This window comes from Esox lucius, chromosome 25 (genome assembly GCF_011004845.1).
Source record: "Esox lucius isolate fEsoLuc1 chromosome 25, fEsoLuc1.pri, whole genome shotgun sequence".
Classification (NCBI taxonomy): domain Eukaryota; kingdom Metazoa; phylum Chordata; class Actinopteri; order Esociformes; family Esocidae; genus Esox; species Esox lucius.
The window spans coordinates 12,654,151-12,678,216 of record NC_047593.1 but is presented as its reverse complement, the minus strand read 5'-3'; the positions used below and the strand labels follow the sequence as shown (position 1 = coordinate 12,678,216).

Sequence of the window (24,066 nt, the reverse complement as noted above, 5' to 3'; positions counted from 1 at the left end):
GTCTGTTGGGCGAAGGGCCGTTGAAGAGCTTATGAAAAATTCTGCCGAAAAACGTTTTTGCAATATTCTTTGCGAGAGTAAAAAGAAAATCTTTTTTTAACAGTGTAATTAATTAATACCAGGCATTTGAAGACAGTGGGCTGAAATATGAGCTCGGAATCTTACACAGGTACATTATTCATGGCTGTTGCAGTGTAAGCTGTGCTTGCGTGCGCACACACACACACACACACACACACACAAAAAACCTTGACCCCCCCCCCCCCCCCCCCCCCCCCCCCAAAAAAAAAAAACGAAAAACCCATCCCAGCGAAGCACGAACAATACATCACAACCCGTGGTCATTGGTGCTTATTACGCTTGGTATTGACTCAAGTTTTCTTCTCCCCCTTGAGCCACCGTTGTTACTTTCAACACATCGCGGTTCATTTGCACTCTTATCAAATACTGTGTCAGAGAAAATATGTACCTGCCAGAGGGCCCTGGGTAGCTCTGTCAGGGCCGAGAGAGGAGAGCCACCCAGGAACACACGCCACTGAGCTGCTCTGACTCACACCGCTCTGCCCTAAAGCTCATCTAACCGTTCTGAGCAGACAGAGAGGGAGGTGGTGGGGTTAATAAAGATGGAGACAAAACGACAGAGAGAGAGAGAGAGAGAGAGAGAGAGAGAGAGAGAGTTAGTGAGGGAAAGAATGGGAGTGGGTAAGCACACACTGAAGACAGCTCCGGATCAGATGTTCTCAGCGGTATTCAGACGTTAAGCTCAACTGCTTTCTGTTCCTCATGAGGACCTAGTTCAATGTTTATCCCTGAGGAGAGAGTGGCGGCTGGTGGGTAGACTCCTCTCCTCCCCAGTTCTCTGTGTGGTGAGAGAGAGCGTGAAAAAGACCGAACAGAGACAGCCCGTGAGAGAGAGAGAGAGAGAGAGAGAGACAGCGAGAGAGAGAAAAGCGAGAGGGCGAACACCGAAGACAGCCCCAGATCAGACGTTCTCAGTGGTATCCAGACGTTAAGCTCCACAGCTTGGGTTTCGTCAAGAGGACGCAGCGCTACATTTCTCCCCCAAGCAGAGAGTGGCTCCCCCACCCCTACAATCCACCCTCATCCCACGCTGTGGATCGGACACACACACCTGGGCCGGCCCATGGCACGAGCCTACTTCGGAAAAACAACGGAGCGAGCCACAACGGCTAAGGATAGGGAGTAACCTAATGAGCCCCAGGGAATGACTGTACGGGGATAGAAATAGAAGGATGAACAGCACACATAACCGGGAGCGTTCATCATCAGCACCCATACCTGAGAGGGAACCAGGGGACAGTCCCCGTAATAAACATACTGTGTACGCACACCATGGGCAGTGCATGTGGGGGCGTGCGCACACACGCACACTCACACACACACACACTAAATGGCTGAGTATACACAGACAGTGTGATAGAATCTCCAGGCCATTAAAAAGATCAGAACTCCTCTGCACAAAACCAAGGCCATTATTTCTCAAATCGTTCCCATTAATGCGTCGGCACCTGCAGAATCTCTCTCCACCTTTACGTCCACCTGTGTGTGTGTGTGTGTGTGTGTGTGTGAGTGTGTGGTTAACAAGTACACACTGCCACCCACACTGTGAAAACTACAAAGCTTTCGTGTTCTCTTGTGTTCTGTTGTGTTGTGTTCTGTGGTGTTCTATTGTGTCAGGTCTCCATAGAACCGCCAGTGTGGAACAACAGTGGAAAGACTAGTCTAGTTCTAATTGTGGTTGTTACAAAGACACCTTCTACCTCACAGGCAGAGAGAGGGGAGATGGACGGTTTACGCGCCACCGTCTGATTCTTCAGGCACTATGACACACACATCATCGACCCGGGAGGAGAGACGGACAGAAGACACTTTTCACATCCTGTTTTTTTTGGCCATGATATTTCACCCACTTTAGGGAGGGATGGATGAGCAACTGTATTGGTTAGCAGGTGGTGTGAGTCATTCTGTCTGAATGCCTGGGAGCACAATTCTTGGGAAGAACTAGGTGCAAAATACACTGCTCCAAAAGAATTAAGGGAACACTGAAATCACATACCGGGTTTCAAAATACATTAAAGATCCAAATCTTTACTGTACACTGTGTAATTCGCTGAAAAACAAAATGACGGTCAATGGAAACCAAAAACGCCAAACGATTCAGGGCTGGATTCAAAGTCACACTGAAAATCTAAGTAAACAATCGGGATCACAGGCTGTTCCAACTTGCTGTGAATTTGTTAGTGGACCCCACACGTCACTGCCATATAGTGTAATGGGTTAAATTATTGATTATGTGACTCAGTAGTGTGTAAGTCCCCCATGTGCCTGTATGCACTCCTGACAACGTCTGGACATGCTGCTGATGAGACGGTGGATGGTGTCCTGGGGGATCTCCTCCCAGACCTGGATCAGGGCATCAGTGAGCTCCTGGACATCTTTGGCATTACGTGGCGATGTCAGATGCACCGATACATAACTTCCCAGAGGTTATCAATTGGATTCAGGTCTGGAGAACGCGAGGGCCAGTCAATGGCATCATCCAGGAACTGCCCACACACTCTGGCCACATGTGGCTGGGCATTGTCCTGCACCAGGAAGAACCCAGGGCCCACTGCACCAGCGTATGATCTGGCGAACGATCTGAGGATTTCATCCCGGTACCTAACAGCAGTCAGGGTACAGTAGGCTAGCCCGTGGAGGTCTTTGCCACCCTCCAAGGATACGCCTCCCCAGACCATAACTGACCCACTGCCAAACTGGTCATGCTGGATGATGTTGCAGGCAGCATAATGTTCACCACGGCGTCTCCAGACTATTTCACATCTGTCACAGGTGCTCAATGTGAACCTGCTCACATCTGTGAAGAAAACGGGCCGCCAGTGGTGGACCTGCCAATTCTGGGGTTCTCTGGTGAATGCCAATCAAGCTGCTTGGTGCTGGGCTGTGAGCACAGGTCCCACTAGAGGATGTTGGGCCCTCATGCCACCCTCATGGAGTCTGTTTCTGACAGTTTAGTCAGGAACATGCACACCAGTAGCCCACTGGAGGTCATTTTGTAGGGCTCTGGCAGTGCTCCTCCTGTAACTGCTTGCACAAAGGATCACATACCGCTCCCGCTGCTGGGTTGGCCTGTCTCCTGGTATCTCCTCTGTGCTCTTTAGACAGTACTGGGAGACAGCAAATCTTCTTGCAACGGCACACAAAACAAAGGGAGAATCTGTCAGGACAAATTAGGAGAGAGCAATTGTCTGTTTCTCCCACCTGCAAAACCATTCCCTTTTTGGGGGTTGTCTTGCGGTTGCCTCTCCAGTGCCCCTGTTGTCACTTTCATTTGCACCAAAACAGGTGACATTGATTCACAACTGGTCAGATTGATCTCCCTGAAATGAAATTGACTTGGTGTTATACTGTGCTGATGACGTGTTCCCTATGCGGAGCCGGCCAAGAAGAGCGAATGTCTCTTACTGAGGGCCTGACTAGACATTGTTAAATAGCATAGTGGTTAGAGATGCGCACTGCCATGCAGTCGACCGGGGATCAATACTCGCCACCGACCAAACAAAGTAGGCATTAGGATTTTTCCAGGATAGGCTAAAACTTCATCGGCTATAAACTTCAGTCACTACATTGTTGTAAGCTTGAGTCATAGTTCTCTTTCTAGGTACTGTATAGCTATTACCTAGCCACCTACAGTAATCTCTTTCTAATTTAACACGACGAATGTAGTGTTGCTGTTGTTGGTTTGGATGTTAACAGATAATGTAGGGAACTCGTTTCTAGAACCATGCTGGCTACAAGCTAGCATATTGGTTAGCGACCCGGACCGCAGTCAACCAGGGTTCGATCCTCCCCACGGACTAAACAAAGTAGGCATTAGGATTTCTTCAAGATAGGCTAAAACCTTCAGTGGCCACTTTATAGTGAGCCTAAAGTAAAACTGTTTACGGTTTTATTACGATGGTCGAAACTGCACCGAAAAGGACCATTTTGGTGCTATTATACCTGTTGTTGGTTTGGATGTTAATAGGGAATTCGTTTTGAGAACCGTGGAGTTCTGACTAATTGGTTTAACAGTACAGGAAGTACATAGACACCTCTCTACACTCATATGACTTGCAACAACTTTTGGAATAGCGTAGTGGTTAAAGACACAGTCGGTAACATAGGACACAGTTCATCGAATCCAGCCAGGGCAACAACATTCATTCCTTCTATTTGCGGGCCGGCTAAAGTAGGCTTGCCTGGTTTCTTGTTTTGAGTGGTGTACATGATTTACCCTTGGCCATCACGCCACGTCTGTCCCAACATTTAAAATGTTTCATGTGCAACGCACCCGAACGTTGAACGTGAATCTTTTCATGGTACCTGTCCATCTGACCAAAAGACACTATCAACATCACAACATAGCATAGCAGGCTTAGCTAATACACAGGTCCCGCGGTTCATTCTGGGCAAGGAAGATTCATTTGGCTGGGAGGTGAATATTTATCTGGGTTTAACCGAACTGACGCCAAACATGATACCAGAAGAGCAACAATGGCTAAGTTGGCAGAGTGGCGTAAGCAAGCTAATGTATACCACAGGCAAACAGACAGCTGTTCTGTTCAACACAACCAGATCAAAACAAACTGGGCCACAATTAACAATAACTTTTCATTTAGGACTAATTAGGCCGTTTAGGTCGTTAGCAGCGCACTGACGAACGTGGGTTTGTATTTGATTCTGCCAGGAGAATAGGGGAATTAAAATATGCTGCGGGAAACCCACGCAGAGCTAGTACAACACACGCACACACAGTAAATAAGACCCAGCATAGGTGGGAGGCTCTCATTGAATCGGCCGACAAACTGTGTGCAGGAGAGAGAGGAGTGCTAGTTAAGTACAGTAGAGGAGGCCTGCTGAGTGAAATTAACCACAATTATCCAGCACAGCGAGTGAGCTTGAGAGTGAGCGAGCAAGCTTGTTAGCTTTAGCCAATAAAGGAGTGTGAGTGAGTGAGTGTGAGCAAGCGTGTGAATGAAAGATGTATCAAATTAGACATGCCAATTAACTGGCTCAAAATACTCAAATAAATAATTGAACCCATTACACTATATGGCAGTCACGTGTGGGGTCCGCTAACAAAACAAGAAAATGACGAATGCGACAGAGAAAAACTCCAAACAAACACATGTCAGTGTCAACTTTATTTATGAAGAGCAGAACTAGGCCAACTCCATCTGATTTCACCTATTGGAGAAAAAAAAACTCAAAGGAAGCTGCTCTATTATTTGGCCCTAAACCGACAGCACACACCAGCAGACCATCAGACCACTGTGACTGATAGAAAACTTAGACTCAGTGATCCAGACTCAGTGATCACAGAAACAGGTCATCACAGATCTGACCACCCAGAGAGGACAGGTCATGCTCGCTTGGCCCACAGAGAGAGGTAGAGACAAAGCTACATTTTCTCCCACATAAACACTACACAGATAGGCTATGTGAAACGTGTCCCTGAATAAAAAAAACGCATTTTACAATTTTGAACAGAAATGGAGAAAATGCTACTGTTTTTATGGAGAAAAACCTTGGTGCGCCATATTAGCGACAGAATATGTAGCTTCCTGACACACCCACAGGGACAACCAACCGAATAATGAATCAGGATAATGAATATCTATACCTGGATCCCACACGTCTTATTGTAAGTTATCTTCACTGTTCTCTTGATAATGTTAATATACTGAATGTATTAACACATTCCATGCCATTGAAGCCATTTGACTTGGACAGAGTGTGAGAAGGATTGTGTGACAGAGAAAAACACTCAGAAAGTGAACAAAACAGATGCAAATAAGAGAAACACATGGCAAAGATGCTTGTCGACCAAGGGAACAGGATTACTCACGAAGTCAAACTGGGGTCATGTTAATATACAGTGCAAATAGCTGGAGAGTTGGAAAATGTTGCTTTTGCTTTACAGATATACTCTTCCAAGCAATATTTTTTTTTTTAAACCTCAGTGTGAATAGCACATATTCCACCAATGTATTTGGCAGTGCTTTTGTTTTTTCTATATACTTGAATGCTCTGCAAAGTAAGCAATCAAAGGGAAAAGCTCTTTTCTTTCCAAAGTCTTGGCGGTAAAGGAAGGAGGCCAAATGTGCTTTTAAAGAAAATAGAGCATTGAAAACGTTTGTAATGTCCTCCTGATATAATGGGCTTTTAGATTACCCACATGCTTAGAAAACAAGACATGACCACCTCCCACAATATATTCAGTTTTGGTGTGCAGCTGGGGACCAACATCAACAACATGAATCTTTCATTTTCCTCAAACACTTATATTGGCTAAACTTATCAAAGTTTCAGTTCTGGGAAAGGATTCAAAACACGTAACGGAACATGAATGCAACACGGCACGCCGCTGTGCCGTGACAAAACGTAGACGACACTTTGAGATCGGCAAGACTGCGGACGAGTCCTTTTTTTTGGGGTGGACTGCATCTTCCCTGTGTTCCCCTCAACTGGCACACTGAACACTTGTGATGACTGTTTGTTAACGGTGTAACTATGTGGGGGTGCACAGTGAGAGCCTCACGTTAAAGGGAGTGGATTTCGGAATGAAGCTCTGTGGTGAATATTCATGTTCCAGCGGCTGTTAGAAAAGCATGAGACCGGCAACAGTGGCTGTGGTTTTACTCTTGGAAAGATCTAAGAAAGTCATACAAAATGTGTTAAATTAGTGCTTCTAGGGCAGATGCTCTAGGACATTTTTACTGACAAATGTGTTTTCAATTATGTCAGTTTTTCGATTGTCTCGATGAGATTTATTTAGAAACAGCACTCCTCTGTGAAGGAGAACTAATCTATTCACAGGGACCCTGGTCTCTGTGCAACTTTCCACTCAAAACAAATGCCAAATAAAAACTCACCCCGATATGGAACGGTCCAGTGAAGTAGTCCAGGTTAGCCTGGATCAAGCCAATATTGGTCAGGCCCAGTTCAGCACACCTCTGCTCCGCCCTTTGTAGAGACTCCTCCTTGTTTTCTATCAGGATCACCTACAGTTAACCATACAATTAATTAGCGGCTACATTCAACTGATCCTGCCACAGACTAAGAATCCTTTGATCTATCCAATTTTACAAACGTAAAATACTGAAATAAGAATGATTTATAACGAAAGGGACAACGCACTTGAATATTTAAATTATCTGGAACACACAACACCAATGTGGAACTCAGTAGGAATTCTCACGTCAGGCTAATGGCACGGTTGTATGAAGGAAGCCCTGAACTTTCAACCCACCTCGCAGTCGGGCAGAGCGTGAGCCAGAACGATCCCGACGTGACCCTGAAAACGCACAACACGGGAGAAGACAACAGTATTTATATACGGAGGAAGGGCAGGCCTCGAAGACGAGCAAGAGCGCATCAAAGGGTTGCGTGATCAGCAGCGGTCTACCAGACTGTCTATCTGAGGGTTGACCCATTAGCCCCACAGTCAGTGCAACTGCTACCCCAGTGAAGTGTGAGCTACCAGCATGAAAGCCCACTCACTTACTCCATCTTTCTTTTCCACTGTCTGCATGTCCCCCCCCCTTTCCACAGACTAAGCTCCCCCTTCCACTGTTTGTCTCTCTACTGCTCTGTCTGTGTCTGCCTGTCTGTCCGTCCGTCCGTCCGTCCTTCTGTCTTGGTCTGTCTCTCTCTCTGTCTCTCTCTCCCCATCTGTGTGTGTCGATTGACAGATGGGTAGAGGACAAGGGGGAGATGGGGCAGAGGATGGACATACCCCACCGCTGCAGAAATCCACCACTGTCTGCCCTGGCCGGGCCAGCTCCGTCACCATGGCGACCAGGTTGTTCAGCTGCTGCCGTTTCCTGGCAGCACGGACGTCGGACATCTTCCCTACAGACGAGACGTTAGATTAAGCACAAAGGAACCACAAACCTGTTACATTACATATGTTGTTCAGCTGCCACTTTCGCATTGGTAGAACTGGCGGGAGTTGAACCCACAACCTTCCTGTTGCTAGCGACATGGCCTTATCAACTTATATAAATGGTACAGAAGTTTAATAAGTAGATATTGGGTGGAATAATGTGAGCTAACAAACATTAATATCTCCATATCTGCAAAATTCCAGAAGTAGTAGCTTTTCAAGGTTTTAGTATTTGACTGGAAGATGAATCAACATTATCATATTACAGACAATTCAGGGTGACATAGCTAATGCTCACCATCACATATTTTAAGTGCTTTCTCATTTATTCTGTCTTTTCATTTCAATATTTGAAGGAACTTCCATAAAAAAGCTTGTGTAATGCAGGAAGATTTTCTCTCTTTTTTCTTTTCTTTTTTTTTTGACATTATTCGCAGAGGTGCCAGGCTTTTTTTCTACTCCACATCTCCCTGCTTTGATGTGCAGAACATTCTCTCACAATGTGTTTTACAGGCAAGAAGCTATGATGACACAACAGTATATGGAGTTCTGCTACAATGGGCCCCTCAACTGTCATTATAATCATCATCATCATCATCATCATCATCATCATCATCCTCCTCCTCCTCCTCCTCCTTCTTCCCTACATACAAACAGTTTCTAACAACAAAGAACAAAACACCATTTAACAGGATGAAACAGAAACAGAGCCAAAATGGGTGTGGACTGCTACTGCAAAGACACGGAGCCGCTCAGGATGTCCATGATTAACTCACAGAACATTTCTATCCCCCTCTTCCTCCCCTCCCAGCAACCATCTCTCAGTGACAGAGAGCGTAGTGCAGCGTGCGACGACGGTACCGGTTCTGGCCCATAAATCCTGAGTGATGAGTGTTTCGTTTACTTCGGTGTCACGCTACGGTACCCGTTCAGCTGAAATATCAGGAACACATTATCGGTGTCCTTCCTCCTCCGTTCCCCAGCTGCAGGCCACCTCTACAGACTGATAAACGGGCCACACACACACACACACAGCGTGGTGGAGAGAGCGAGTGAGGTGGTGGCCGCCACGCAGTCGGCCTACGGTATATTCTCATCACGACAGAACAAATAAAACACATCGTAGCGTTCGTCATAGTTCCACGCCCCGACCGCTTCATATTAAAAAACGTCTCCCAGAAGGAGGAGACATGGGGCTGAATGAAAAACAGGAGGAGACGGGAAACACGTCAGGAACAACTGAATGGCAAGAAGCAGAAATAGCCTTTCGCTCTGACAAGTGATTCAGGTTCACGTCTGCACTCCACTAAAGAGCCCCACCCTCCTACGAGGCCTATATTGAGCACTACTCCTATATCGAGCGCCATCAGAGTGGAGGAGTGCTTCTGCGTTTTAACTGACAATTGCCATGCACGGTGGGATGACATTCAGGTAGCGTGGGATGACATTCAGGCGGCGTGGGATGACATTCAGGCAGCTTTGAATGGGGGAGCGACCAAGGGGCCCAGTGCCAACAGGGCTGAGGTGAACGTCTGTGTTACCCGGGAAACAGTGGAAAAAAACAAGACAACTCCAAAACGATTCCAATTGATATTGTTGATGTACAGCCATTTTAAATGTTATGTTTTTTGGCGGCTGTGTTTCTGGATCTTGTTTATATCTGGTTTCTTCTTTGCATGGTAGAGTTTTAACTTGCATTTGTGGATGTAGTCTCCTGTGTTCACAGAGAAGTGTTCCTGAGCCTATGCGGTGATGTCCACTACAGAATCGTGTCTGTTTTTAATGCAGTAACGCCTGAGGGCCCGAAGATCACAGCCATCCAATATTGGTTTTCAGCCTTGTCCCTTGCGTACAGAGATTTCTTCGTTTAATGATATTATGTAACGTAGATGATGAGACCCCCAAACTCTTTGCAATTTTACGTTGAGAAACATTATTCTTAAATTGTTGCACTATTTGCCTGCGCAGTCTTTCACAGTGGTGAACCCCTCCCCATCTTTACTTCTGAAAGACTCGTTATACCCAATCATGTTGTGAGAGTTTCTTTTTTAGCATTACACAACTTTTCCAGTCTTTTGTTGCTCTTGTCCCAACTTTTTCAGAAACGTGGTTGCAGAAGAGATGTGCCTGTTCAGGGAATCACGTTCAAATCGTCAAAATGCATTTCTCCATCAGTCGTGGGGGGGGGTGGGGGGTGGATGAGAGGGAGGATAGAAGGGGGTCACTTAGTGGCTCACCAACAACCGCTCTAATGTAAGCATGAAAGCAATGTAACAGGGCAGAGCGGGGGGGGGGGGGAGTGAAGGCTTTGTCTGGCGCAGACGGAAGAGAGCCGGACGGGGGTCTTTCATCCTTCTTTTATCTAACCATCTTTCAACTGCAGAGAATTGGAGAGTGAGAGTGGCCCACACGACCCCAGCTGAATAGCTGTAATTGTGCACCCGGCAATTTCCTTTCTGCAACACCCAGCAATTTCTACAAATGTGGCCGTGGTCACGCGTAATGTGTGTCAATCTACATCTAATAGAAACCTATCCTCAACGGAGTCGGAAAACAACCAGACGCATAAATCTTTTCTCCCTTTTACCAAATATCCTGGTATGGAACTATGAATTCAACCGCTCTCGTGATAATCTTGAGAGGGTTATTCAGAAACACGTCAGAAACATGCCAAGCCATCCTCCTCCTTTTCAGACCGTTTGCAATATTAGGAAGTCAGGGATATTAGCGGCGTGGGGTGAACGGCAAACATCGGACCGTTACGGGCACAGCTAAGACTGGAAAACCAATTCGGGGCGGACGCCTCAGCATTGCGATGTAGTGCCTTAGACCCCTGCGTGACCACATCAGGTGTTCATGGGAAATGAAGGAATTGAGCCTAACAAGGTGGAGGAACTACATCTCAAATCCTCCACATCTGCTGAGATGAAGAGACTCTCCCTTTTCCCCCCCATCAGGAACAGTGTTTTCTGTCACTCTCAGGCATGTCCTTTCCTCGACGACAGCCATACAATACCCCAAAATCTAGTTATGTATCAATGAGAATAATGTCCCCAAGACAAGTCTGCGAAGGCACTTGAGTGGCACGGGCCAAAAGCCTGGACATCAACCCCATGGAAAATCTGTGTGTGGGGAGGGAGGAGGGGGACCTGAAGATTGTTGACCGACGATTCACATCCAATCTGACAGAGCTTAAAGGGATCTACAAAGAAGAATGGGAGATGCTGGCCAAATTCAAGTCCGCAAAGCTGATAGAGGTAAACCCAAGAAGACTTGAAGCGGTGATCGCTGCCAAAGGAACTTCTACAAAGGGCATAATACTTACAGGAGATGTTTTTCCTCATGACGTTTTTTCTTTTCAATAAATTGGCTTTTTTTTTTTTAAGTCTTCCCTTGGTCTTCATGGGGAATTGTGCGTACATTGAAAAAATACATTTCAGAATCAATAAATAATGAATTAATTATGACGCAACAGAATGTGGAGAAAGTCAAGGGGTGAGGAACATAATTCTGATCAAATCACTGTTCAGTGGCTGGTTGCCTACCCTGTTAACAAGAATCCCCCACATTGTCACGCCGAAATCTAGACACGCCGACATCTAGACACACTTCATAAATCCAGAGGAAACGACCTAACTACTTTTATTACCGCCATTGTCCATCCTAATCAAGTGTTAATTAAAAACCTAAGGGCCCCTATCCATTTCATATCCACAGTCGGTAAGGAGGCACTAATCCTATCATTTTATTAATTAACTCTGAACTGCCGGTTGGGCAGCTGTCTGTGTGGTGCAGCTGACCTGATGTAGCAATAGCCTCAGTACCGAACGTCGATCCGTCTACAATGCTGGGTTTTCACGAGGGCTGTCGGGAACTGTTATCTCTCAGTGTGATGTCATTCAACGGCAGGTAGACTGCGTTCAGAACAATGACGTGTTGACCGGCTGCCCCAACGGTCGGAGTTTGGCGCGTGTGGTCGCCAGCTCCGGTTCTAACCCCACGGGGTAAGGCGCCGCTCTCGTTTACAGGCCCGGGGAGACTTACGATACTGAACGCGGACCACCACGGGATTCCAAGCAGTCCGGACGGAGATTCCGACAACAGGGTGGGGCGGGACGAAGGCCGTTTGGCACGACAGTCTGTTTTAGGAACGGGAGTGATGGGAAGGTGAGAAAGGCAACACACACACACACACACACACAGACGCACACACCCTGGGAAGGGCAAAGTGCCAGTCCTTTTTCATAACTAACCAGGACCTCAGGCGTTTCCCTGGTTTCGTTGGCCCTTTTGTTGACAGGGGCTTTGTGGGTATGCGTGAGCGCACCCGAGACATTCTTGGCTGGAGGTGAACACTGGAGAAGAGGCTGTAATTACCTTTATTAAGACGCTTGTTACAACATGGCTTTATCCCATTCCCATCATGAGAATCTTAAATAATAGGCATTTTTTAAGGTTCCCCGGATATACTATCCAGGAAAACAAACCGAGGCTCACAGTAATTGTGGTTGTGGCTGTCTACTTATGACTAACAAAAAGCAGTAAAACACCTAAATCTGTGTTATGTTCCATATTCAAGTATCCCAGTATCACTATAATTATGTTAACCTGTCCGTTGTTACGGTAACCACACCCGGAAAATCTAATATTGTCTTGATTGACAGCATTGAGTACTGCTCCTAAAAGACTGGTAAGGTGGTTTTATGTGCGTTTTAACAGCTTTGTTGTTTCTCAGTCTTTTTCCCAGCAAACAGCAGGGTCAGAATCAGTCCACATGCTGGACCCGACTGAGATTAGACACCAAGCCAGATATCTCCTTTCCCATGCGACTGAGCCAAACCAAATCTTTCACACACACAGACACACACACACACACACACATTTGTATGGCTATACTCATGGGGACCAGAAAATAGAAACTGCATGCTCCCTAGCCCTAATCTTAACCCTAAACCTAACCATAACCCTAACCCTTACTCTAACCTTAACCAAACCCTAATCTAACCCTAACCCTAACCTTAACCTCAATAAAGTAACATTTATGCCTAAATTATATAATACCTAACCTTAACCCTAAACTTAACCAACAATGCCTGGACCTTAAAGAAACCCCAATTCTAACTCTAAAATGAATTCTAAGTTTCACTATAAACCTAAACCCCATGAGTCAAATGTTTTGTGGTTTTACTATAATCATTGGGACAAAACACACACACACACAAACACACACAGAACAAGGCAAACATCTTCCCACACACACTCCTCCAAAATGCCCTCTATCCATCCTTCTCGTCTCTAAAATTAAAGCTAGACATTTCTGTCTCTTTTTATTTTGGCACACTTGCCTCATATCGGTCTCATATCTCCTATAAAGGATGGGTTCAGTTCTGGACACCCACCTTGACTAAAAGCCTCAAACAAAGTCATTTTAAAAATCTGCAAAGCTCATAAATGGGGAAGGGGTTGCCCCGGCGCCACACCCCATTAAAACCGTCAATTGAAAAGATAAATGGTTGTGGTGTATATCAATCGTAATTCTGGTCTTGTCAGTGAGCTCTGCTACCAGTTATGTTGTGAAAGGATTTACTCATAGCCCGGTCAGTGATTAAAGGATTTACTCGTAGACTGGTCAGTGATTGAAGTTGCAATGATGTAAAATATGACAAGATGCTAATTACTGCCTTGAAAGGGAGCTCTCTGGTAATACTATGCAAGCATTAGGTGTAGTCAACCAGTGCATGTTCTTGGGATTCCCCGTGTTTAAACCCCACAGAGGGCAATAGCAGAGGAATGAAGTAGGCTGTGGGCTTAATGGCAACAACCAGAGTTTCCAGCAGGATGAATATCCGTGGGGATTTGTGCTGCTTGAATCCAAATTAGGTCAGTTAAAGGTTAGGAATCCTTGAAGGGGTTGCATCAGACTGGGCTACAAGGTAGGGTTTAGGTAAAAGGTTGAAATTGCCAGATTGGGTGAAGATGGTTAGGTTGACCCGCGAAAAGGAAAGCCTGCCTTAAAAAAAAAAAAAAAAGCACTGGACATCCTCTCTATGCAAATCATGATTGCAATGAAATCGCCACAGGCAGGTGTAGCGGACGCCAACACCATACAGGATGTTGAAAACAAGCCCAGCTTACCTAACCACCGCCTATATCACTGGAGCCCAGAGAGGGAAGGACAGGCACACGGCAGAGAGCAATTCAGATGGGAGTGTCGGAGGGAGAGCAGGACATCTCCATAATGATTTATTCAGTCTGTCCTCCCGCACACGTTCCCTTTCCGCTTTTGAATTCAGAGCCAATTTATAAACAGCCCCGGCTACAGAGACCACAGGAAGCATATTATCGAAAAGCACGCGAGCGTCATCGAGCGCGAGCTCCCAAGAAGACGGCCCGCACCTGGGAGCCGGCTGGACCTCATCGCAGTTCACCTGTCTTGACGTATAATCTATCCTTTTCATGTCCTTGGGGTTAGGGGTTAGGGTTAGGAAACGAACACCAGCTCAGCCTGATGCCAGTAGATTGGGGACACGACCACAGGCCAGTGATATCGTAGGCCAAGGTGCTACACGGGCTCCTCTGCTGTGCGGCCTTGACAACAGTCGGTTGGAATGAGAAGAGGGGCCGCCAAAAAGAGGCCAGTGCTACCCAGAAACCCCCTCAGTACAGGAGCGAGATGGAGGTCATCCAAGCAGACAGTCACTCAGGGGGAAGTGGCAACCAGGCATCACACATCAAACTGCGTGTGTGCGTGTGCGCGCACGGGCGCATTAGTTAAACAGTGGCCACCCTCACCGAACCGCCGCTTTGTTTATATTGATGTTGCTGCTTTATAAAATGTAATTCCATCTTCTTTCCAATTGACCTCCCAAACTGTATTCTGCTCACATCACGGGTACGCTCCGTTGGGAACTGACCCTTTATTTTTTATTTTATTTCATGAATTACTTTTTCCCTGTTGTTTAACCTTCTACTGGGTTCTGCTATGTGGGCAGAATATAATATTAGTGGAAGAGGGAGCTGCTGCTGGTAGATTGTCAGTTTGTGCATGTGTGTGCGTATGTGTGCGTGTTTGTGTGAGAAAGAGAACTTTACCAGCGTGCAACACATCTGCCCTTGGTGCCACACATAACTAATGGGCAGGCTGCCAAAGATGACAGCTACGACCAGGCCTGTTGGGATTCTTAGCAGCAAATGGACGCCAGGAGGTCACCCTCCCCAGGGCAACGCCACCCTGCTGGGGTCAGCCAGTCAGGCAAGCCTGGGGCTCTGCGGGGCCCGTCACGGGGCTGAAACACTGACAGTGATGGCGGAGAAGGATCCCCACTGGGTTCTCTCTGACACAGAGCTTTTATCTACCCCACATCTGGCGCCCTGATGCGGTAGAACTCTGACAGGCCTATCAGATTGATCAGAATGTAAACGGGGGGGGGGCAGCTTCTCTGGGGGGTGGTGTGTTTAGATCTCCGGGATCCGGATGAGCGCTTCCACAGCTACCGTCAGAGGATTACATGCTGGTTCAAAGACACAACAGTTCTGAACCGAGACAGGGCTGAGATTATGAGTACTTATACAGATATCACGCAAGTAGGCCAACTGAAGACACCCAGTACACCATCCCATTCCTTTTACGGAGCCAAAGTCACACGCAACTCAATGTAAAAACATGGAAAACACACGTAGGTCTGCCACGAAACCGTGCACCAGCATAAAATCAGCAACAAATGTGCATCCAAGGTGTTGAATAGCTGATAAAAAAAGCATGACTAGTTATAAAAGTGCATTTTTCAGGATCTGGGTAACTAAGGAGATTTCATCAGGGGTGTTAGCTTAGTGGATAGATGGTCACTTCCTCGCTGTCAGCAGTTCATTGGGAACACCTGTTGCTGGCAACTGGCAACTGTCAACTGTCGTTTTCACCTGCTTCAAAATGTACAATATTCTTTGTTTAGAGGTGCTAGGTTCTCTGGTCTGGCAGACAAATGTCAATCAAACCAGTATTTAACTGTATTTATCTGTGCCCTGGCGTATTGCCCTTTGAGGAATATATTATATTTACAAGCACCTAGGCCTAATGATCAAATCAGGGTTAGAAAGCATACAGTATATTTATGCATAACATTCTACACTAAAGTATAAAGCCGTTCTTTAAAAAAAATAAAAGCATTTTACGCATTGTAGAGTGCTTGAAGCGGAGAAAGGCATTTAAAATGTTTCACATTCAATTATAACCTAGAGAAGATTTTTTTTCTCCAGGCAACACAACCACTTCAGTCAAGGCTAACAGGCTCAAATACTAGCAAAAACGCAGACAAATTCAAAAGCTCCCAGGAACAAGTCTGGTATGGCTTGTACGAATTCAAGGATGAAGAATTGCACAATACAGAAATGAGGCGTCACATTGATTTTCTGCCTGTTAGCAAAACATTCATAGCCATTAAGATGATAGAAAAGCTACAGCCTTGTAAAAATTCACATTCTTAAAACTCAACACAAAGTGGGACATGACCGAATCAAAAGATGCACAGGAACATGTAATCTATCAATTAAAAGGCACATCAAACTTGCCTCTACAAGGCATTGGTCAATCAATATATAGCCAGTATAAATATTGGCTGGTTGGTAGTAGAATGCTGCGAGGGTAAAATGTCACACATTTGCAATGCTAATTGATGGGTTAGAGATAATCCTTTGAAGAACTGCTGTCAAAAGTGGAGGAGCCAAGCCAAGACCTATCCCCTATTGAGTAGATATCAACAACTGGTAGATAAACCAATGTCTTTGGGCAAGAAGTATACTTGTCTACCATACGTGATTCTGTTTTGTTCAAGTCTTAAAGGTTACAGATTAATGTATTATAGTAAAGGCATTCACATTTCAAGGCAGAAGGAAGCAAGAGGATCCTTGAAAGAAGCATAAAAAAACAGAATACAAAGCTTGTAAATCAATTGTCTGCTCCCCAAGAAGCAGTCGCCATGTGTTATCTGAATGGTGTGAAAAACAAGCTTGAACACCACCATTAACGACAGAGTTGTCACTGAAAGAATACAAATTAGGTGGCCAGTATAATGCAGAAAAATAAACTCTAAATGTACAACTGCGCTTACCAATGCAGTTTGAACTGGGGAAAAGAAATCAACTGCTAGACTTGTCAGGCATCATTATGCAACCTACACATTAGGGTAATATTTATTTTTATGAGTCAACCAGGTCTAGGTCATAATATGAGCTAAAATTATACCCCAGTTCTTTGTTTGTTGGAACACTGGGCATTTTCTCCACCACATTTCAAGCAGCCAGGTATCTTTTCCTTGTTTGCTTAGCTTGGATGGCGAAGCCAGGAGACACAGTTTGCTGACAACGAAATGAGCCACCGGAGGAGACAGATAAAGACTTGTTAAAGTGAGTTGCACGGTTTTTAAAAGACACCTTCAACATCTCTCTGTTATATGACAAGTTCCTGGCAGACAGCCTGTGTTTTCTTTAATGGCCGCCACAATATCTAGTTGGCAGCGTGTTATTATTACCTTGGCATGAGCGACGGGCAATTTCCCATCAACCTCTTCTCATCTTTCTTCTTAGCTATTTGAGATCTGAAATCGCGTGCTTGGTGTTGGCCCTCGAAGGATTTTCTATGGGCACAAGTATACTCACTTTTGACCATATGGCCAGTAGGAGAATCTATGAAGCTGAGGACTAAAAGAAGAGCGTACTTGGGCCAGCCTCAACATTGTGTGGATGGCAATCAATAGCCTTGAGGAAGTACATTTTCACAGCAAACAAAGTTGAATGCTTAAACCAAAATCACTGACGCAATAAAACTCTGGGGGGACACTGTGACCAGCACTGTGGTGACATGGCAACAGAAACTGGTCTGTATGAAAACTCACAGAACATAACAGAGCAAACTGCCGTGAGGAAACATTTAATAGAACGGCTCTGAGAAAATGAGCAGAGTTCAACAGAACAAATTCCCCAAAACACTTGTTTGAGGGACACGCTGTAGCTCTCTACTCAATTAGTGCGGATTATGGTAAGGCCACAAACACGGAGCTTAACTGCATTCTGAGTCGTGTAAAACGACAAGCAAGAAACAAAAACACAAGTGTTACTAACGTTTTAGCTGAGGAGGGCACGGTTGCCCACTGCACTGGTATGGAGAACTGCACATTTAAAATATCAGGCTACAGGTGGATGAGCACAACCAGAGGAAAGACCATCATTCAAGCTTGGAAAACTACCTACAATTCGTCAGCTGAAAATGTTTTCTTTTGCATGTACCAGTTTGCTTTAGTCTATTTCAGTGTAGTAGGATGAGAACGTGGCAACATGAAAACCTAAAAGGAATGAAGGAAAAGACAAAGGAGGAAACAAATCTGTCAAAACATAATGTACTTTAGTTCAGCTTTAGGCAATGCCACCTTAAAGTATAAATATTCTACAATAAACACGACAATGTAGGAAAACAAATCTGGTATCTTAGGTGGCAAAAAAAATCTTTGGGTATTACAAATGACTTGCCGACGCACAAAGAACATTTCCAATGTGTCACAAACAATGAAAGCATGTCCAACAAAAACAAAACAACATAAATGTTAGGATATCGCTACTTTGAGAGAAAGAGTTGGAAAAAGATTAAAAGGCATAACAACAATGGATTGAAGTGCAAGGTAAGAAAAATCCAAGACATTGTCTTAAAACGACAACAGCCCATCTGTTCCAAACAACACTGACTAACAGCTAATTCTGCCTCATAGAAAACCCTTCATCCCATCCATACCCAGCTAAAACTGGGAAAGACATCATTATCAACAGATCCTGTCATCTTCACTACAGTAAACCCCCTTAGTGTTCTCGTTCAGGCGACCATCGTCCCCCTTACGCTCGGTCCCGCGCTGTCCTTGCTGTCAAAGTCGGTGAGCGTGTGGCTCAGCCCTTCAGTCGCCATGGAGACCGTGTCGTCTTCTTTTGGCCCGGTAACCTTTGTGAAATCCACCCCAAAACCCGGGGCAGCCGGTTGAGGCTATGCCCCCAGCCCCGCGGCGCTAAGCACTAACCCCGGGATCAGCAAAGGCTGGCAGCGCACCAGACCCCGGTCCTCCTCCCTTCTCGGCCGCAGCTGGTTCTCAGGCGGGAAAGGCCACCGCCCGGGTTGCCAGATCTGGAGCCCCTCTGCTGAAAGAGATAAAGGGATTCTGCCACTACCTCTGCGGTCATTAATCCGAGCCATCAGGAGGTGACACGGCCAAAACTGAGGGAGTTATAGGGATAAAACGGTTACCTGTTCACCCTACTTGGCGCTCTCTCTCCCCGGGGACACTTCTTTTGTGAGGGGGGGGACATGCCCTCTCTCTAACACCTATCTGGCTCCATTCCTCTAACACTTTCAACCTCTTTGCACCCTCGCTGCTCTCTCGGTCTGAAATCACGTCCTTTAGCACTATCTCTTAACACTATTTCCAGGGAATGAGCCACTTTGCCTGGTTATCGACAGAATTCCCTACTAGTACCCAAATGTCACGTAGACATCTAGTTTGTTTATCCATACGTGGATATACTTCATGAGCCAGCCGGGAAGAAATAGCAGACAGGTCACATACGGTACTATTATTAGAGATGAGGATTTGGAAGAATCATTATTCCATTACGGTTCGTAGACCGAATAAAAAAAAAAGAAGAGGAACACTTTAAATGACACCAATTACTCTGACGTTCATGTGCACATATCTCCCATAAGTGAATTACTCGCCAGCTTTCTCTTTCAGTTACCAATGGAAACAAAATGGCCACTGGCATTAATTCACAGTGGAACCAGGTAATTGCCTGAAAAGAATCCTTGGTTAGAACATTTTCCGTCCGAACGGTGTTGCTGGTCACCTTTCACACCTGTTGCTGGAGACGAAGTCTCCAGCTGCTCCATGGGAAAGTGACATGTTTATTTTCAGATCCAACAACCCAGACAGAAACAAAGACCTGCTTCACACAACCAAATTATATCAACAGGCAAATATTCACACACACACACACACACACACCCGCACATTGTCGGGAGAGCAGTGTGAGGGCATGGAAGGGGTTGAGGGGCCAAACTCAAAAGGGAAGTTGAAAAGAACACAAGATACCTCAGACATTATCGAGCCAAAGTCTACACACAGCCCATTGTTCCTGACCATATAGCACAGGGCATGTTGCATGGAGGCACCAGCAACGCCTCAACCGGAAAAATAAACAACGCCCACGTTTTTCAAAACCGCAACCGCGGCCATGAAGGCTTCGCAATCTAACGCCACCTTGGTTTGAACCTGAGACATCCGACCTGCTGCTGCATTGTTCTTCCTGCCCGCCCGTTTCAAAATAATCGTGCCATTCGTTTGATCTTGCTAAACAACGTGAGGAATGCTAGAGTCCGCGGCTGCTTGTGGAGGGGTGAGAGAAAAAAGTCTGAAGGCTGGGCTCGGAGGCAGGAAGAGGGTGAGGGCCACTGACACAGCAGATGCCAGAAAGAAGGTGAGAGCAGCAACGATAGGAGTAAAATAAAACACTATCGCTGGTGCGTCACAGTGACGTCCATGACAGGAGAGGGAGAGAGACAGTCAGGGGTTGAGAGAGACAGGGAGAGAGACAGTCAGGGGTTGAGAGAGAGAGAGGGAAACAGTCAGGGGTTAAGAGAGAGAGAAACAGTCAGGGGTTAAGAGAGAGAGAAACAGTCAGGGGTTAAGAGAGAGAGAAACAGTCAGGGGTTAAGAGAGAGAGAAACAGTCAGGGGTTAAGAGAGAGAGAAACAGTCAGGGGTTAAGAGAGAAAGAAACAGTCAGGGAAACAGTCATGACAGGAGAGGGAGAGAGACAGTCAGGGGTTGAGAGAGAGAGAGACCTACGCGGTGCCACAGAAGATATATCAAGGTCAATGATTCAGGGAGGAGTGAGTGAGTGAGTGAGAGATATCTGTAACAGCATCTTGGCTACCTGAAACAGGGCATCTTGGCTACCTATAGGGCATCTTGGCTACTCGGTAGGGCATCTCGGCTACTTCAATATTTATAGGGCCTCTGTGCACTCTGGACTTTAAAATATTTCTCATTCATGTCAATGGGCCGTTACAAGTGTCAGAAAGGGACAGCAAAAAAAAACTTGGCCTACATGGGAGGTCAGGAAGGAAACAGATTAAAAGAATATTAATAAGCAGCTGACGTTTGCCAGAAAAAACACAAGACCAAAACTGTGTCAAAGGTGGAGTTGTTTAACCACAATGTCAGATGCAAAAATAAAACACTTCCTTTACATAGAAGAACCTAATATCAACAGCAAAGCATGGAGGCGGCAGCACAATGGTTTGGGGCTGATTTGCGGCACCGTAAGCCTGGCCAACCTTAAATTCCATATTATACCAGAGAATTATTGAGGTGATTGTGAGGCCATCATCAAAAAGCTGAAAATGATCCAAAACACTCAAGCAAAACTACAGCAGAATGGGGAAAAAAATATATATTGGTGGGTAATGGAATGGCAGAGCCATTCTACAGAGCCCATATCTACATCAAAATGCTGTAGGGAGACTTGAAGCGGGAGGTGCACACAAAAAATCACTCAAACATGAAACTATTTGAAGCGGTACTATAAACAAGAGTGGGTAGAAACTCCAAGTTGGTTTAAGAGACTAACAGACAGTTACAAGAAATGGCTAAATTAATTAATTTCAGAATAAATGATTGCAAAGTATAATCCTTCAGTGTAATTTGTTAAATTAGGTTACCTTTGTCAATGAAGTTGAAGTGAAGATTATGTATCCCCCAAAAAGAAAAAAGGACAACTTTCCAGTGAGTAGTTTGCCTTGTGCATTCTACACATATCACTAAGACAACTTGAGTGTCAAATACAGTAACTTCAAATACGGTAACTTCAAAGGCCACCTCTAGTTATAGTCCCAGAAAACAAAGGATTAACATTTTTGAGTAGGCAGAAGCATTTTAAAATAGCCCAAAGCTAGACTATTGCATAATACCTGTTCAATTTGAAGATGTACCCTGTGGAATGTGATGACTCAGGGAGAACCCTGTAAAAGAACACTCAGCATAAAAACCCTTTCTATGACTGGCGAGCAGGCTTTAAAATAATAGATAAGTGAAAATACACAATTAGGTATTAATTTCTTTATCGGTTGATGGAGGTTGTTAGTCTACGAACTGAAGTTCAGATTGCAGTTTCCCCTCCACAGTCTGCTTTCAAGATTATCATTTTGATTTTGAACCATCTCATATGTTCTGGATGTAAACTAGATGTTAGTCATGTTAGTCTAGTGGCTGCCAGGACACAAAGTTCAGACAATGTTAATGATATTCAGAACGTATATTCACACAAACACACAGGTTTGTACAGCTACCCTCATGGGGACCAGAAAATTGAAATTGCATGCTCCCTTGCCCTAATCTAAACCTTAAACCTAACCCCAACCTTAACCTAACCCTAATCTAACCCTAAACCTAACCTCAATAAAGTAAAATGTATGCATTCAACCCTTAACTTAACCAACAATGCCTGGACCTTAAAGAAACCCCAATTCTAACTATAAAATAAATTGTAAGTTTGACCCTAAACCTAAACCGGAAATTGACTTTTGCCTTATGGGGACTGGCAAAAGGTCCTAATATGTAAAAAAAATAAAAAATCTGCTCTTACTATACTCATTGGGACATTTGGTCCCCGTGAGTTTAGTAAGACCTAAAACACACACACACACACCTTTGTAAGTCCTAATAACTGTGGATACCACAAAAGTTATATTAGGGCTGCTGATTTGCTGCTTTATAAATACACAGATTCTGCTGAGGACTCAACTGTTTAGCACAAGTTGTTATTTGATCGTAGCCAAGGGAATAATAAGGTGCTGATCATCTGAACTCAATTGCCATGGTGCCCAGGCGGTAGGAAATTGGATCCTTGAAAGTGTGAATGTGCACTAGGAAATTATTTGCTTTCCATTCACACAAAGATTTGAATCTTATCACAGCCTGGTACAATGTTAACGACCACACAATCAACAACAGATTTGTTCCCTCACCCAAATAAAAGGAAGGGACGGCCTGTCGTATGTACATAACATAAAAGTCATCAGGGAAATGTGTAAAATTTACTCAAAGCCTCTCCTGTGTTCATTGTGTTAGGCGGAGAAGAAACGTACGGCTTAAAACTAAGTGTTAGAATGAAAGAAAGAGAGAAGAAAGCTCTCCATTTTGGGTTAATGCCTCTGAGCCACTCACTCAGTCCCAGTGGGTGTCCAGAATACCTAAAATAATTCTTAATAGTGAATCAATGGACGTGCAAGCTTCAAATGATAGTTAACTGTGTCTGCGTGATATATACCATGAGAGACAATCTGTGCTGTTCCGATGAAAACTTTAAGTAACAGTCGTGATTAAATTTCAGACAGGTGCTGGAGAGGGGGACCTCTGAGGTCATCTGGCAATGTCCTGAATCAATAAATCAATCATATTTATTTTTAGAAAGACCCATTTAAATAAGCAGTCGTCAGAAAGTCCTTATGTAGATGCCCAGTCTGCAACTAAAAGCAAGGTTGAGGTTTTAACAGGCTTCCCTTTCATTGCAGCATAAAACATTTAATAAAAAGACTGAAAGAAAACCCATTTTTAGGTTCACACCTTGGTACTCGATGTACTGTTCAATCACAGAAGCAGCAGGAGTCCCGAGTACCTCTGAGAACTTTAATCAGCGAATCAATGGGCGTAAAACAAATCAGCGAATCAATGGCTGCATAAGCCAGGAGTTATGAGTGGAGCGGTGAGGGAGGGCCTGGGGGGGGGGGCACTAGGAAGTAACTCTACACGGACCACACGCCCTGAAATGGTCATCAATTTGAAACAGGGGGTTGACTGAAGGACAGCAGCCTTCTGAGCATCCGTTTGGAAATTAAGAGAACATTTATTTACACCATCTGAAATTACTGTAACGACTGTTAAGACCTAATGTAGGTATTTTTCTAATTAAATTATACTGATGATACCTTGGGGATTAGCATGCTGTAGCATACTATGTCACTAAACAACAAATTGGACTTCATCTTTAACAACTTTTATGAAATGGTTTTTTTCAGTTCTGTATCTC

At 45.0% G+C, this 24,066-nt stretch overlaps 1 protein-coding gene across 4 annotated transcripts in view; it reads right to left on the bottom strand.

The window, feature by feature from the left end:
• gstcd (glutathione S-transferase, C-terminal domain containing) overlaps positions 1–24,066 on the bottom strand; it is a 54,657-nt gene that overhangs the window by 15,381 nt on the left and 15,210 nt on the right. For all 4 annotated transcript variants that reach the window (XM_010888514.4, XM_020043878.3, XM_034291091.1 and 1 more), the window contains exons 7-9: positions 7,802–7,917; positions 7,316–7,360; positions 6,939–7,067 (exon numbers count right to left, since the gene is read on the bottom strand). In XM_010888514.4, coding sequence (XP_010886816.2) covers positions 6,939–7,067; positions 7,316–7,360; positions 7,802–7,917 — 290 coding nt within the window. The remainder of the gene's footprint in view (positions 1–6,938; positions 7,068–7,315; positions 7,361–7,801; positions 7,918–24,066) is intronic.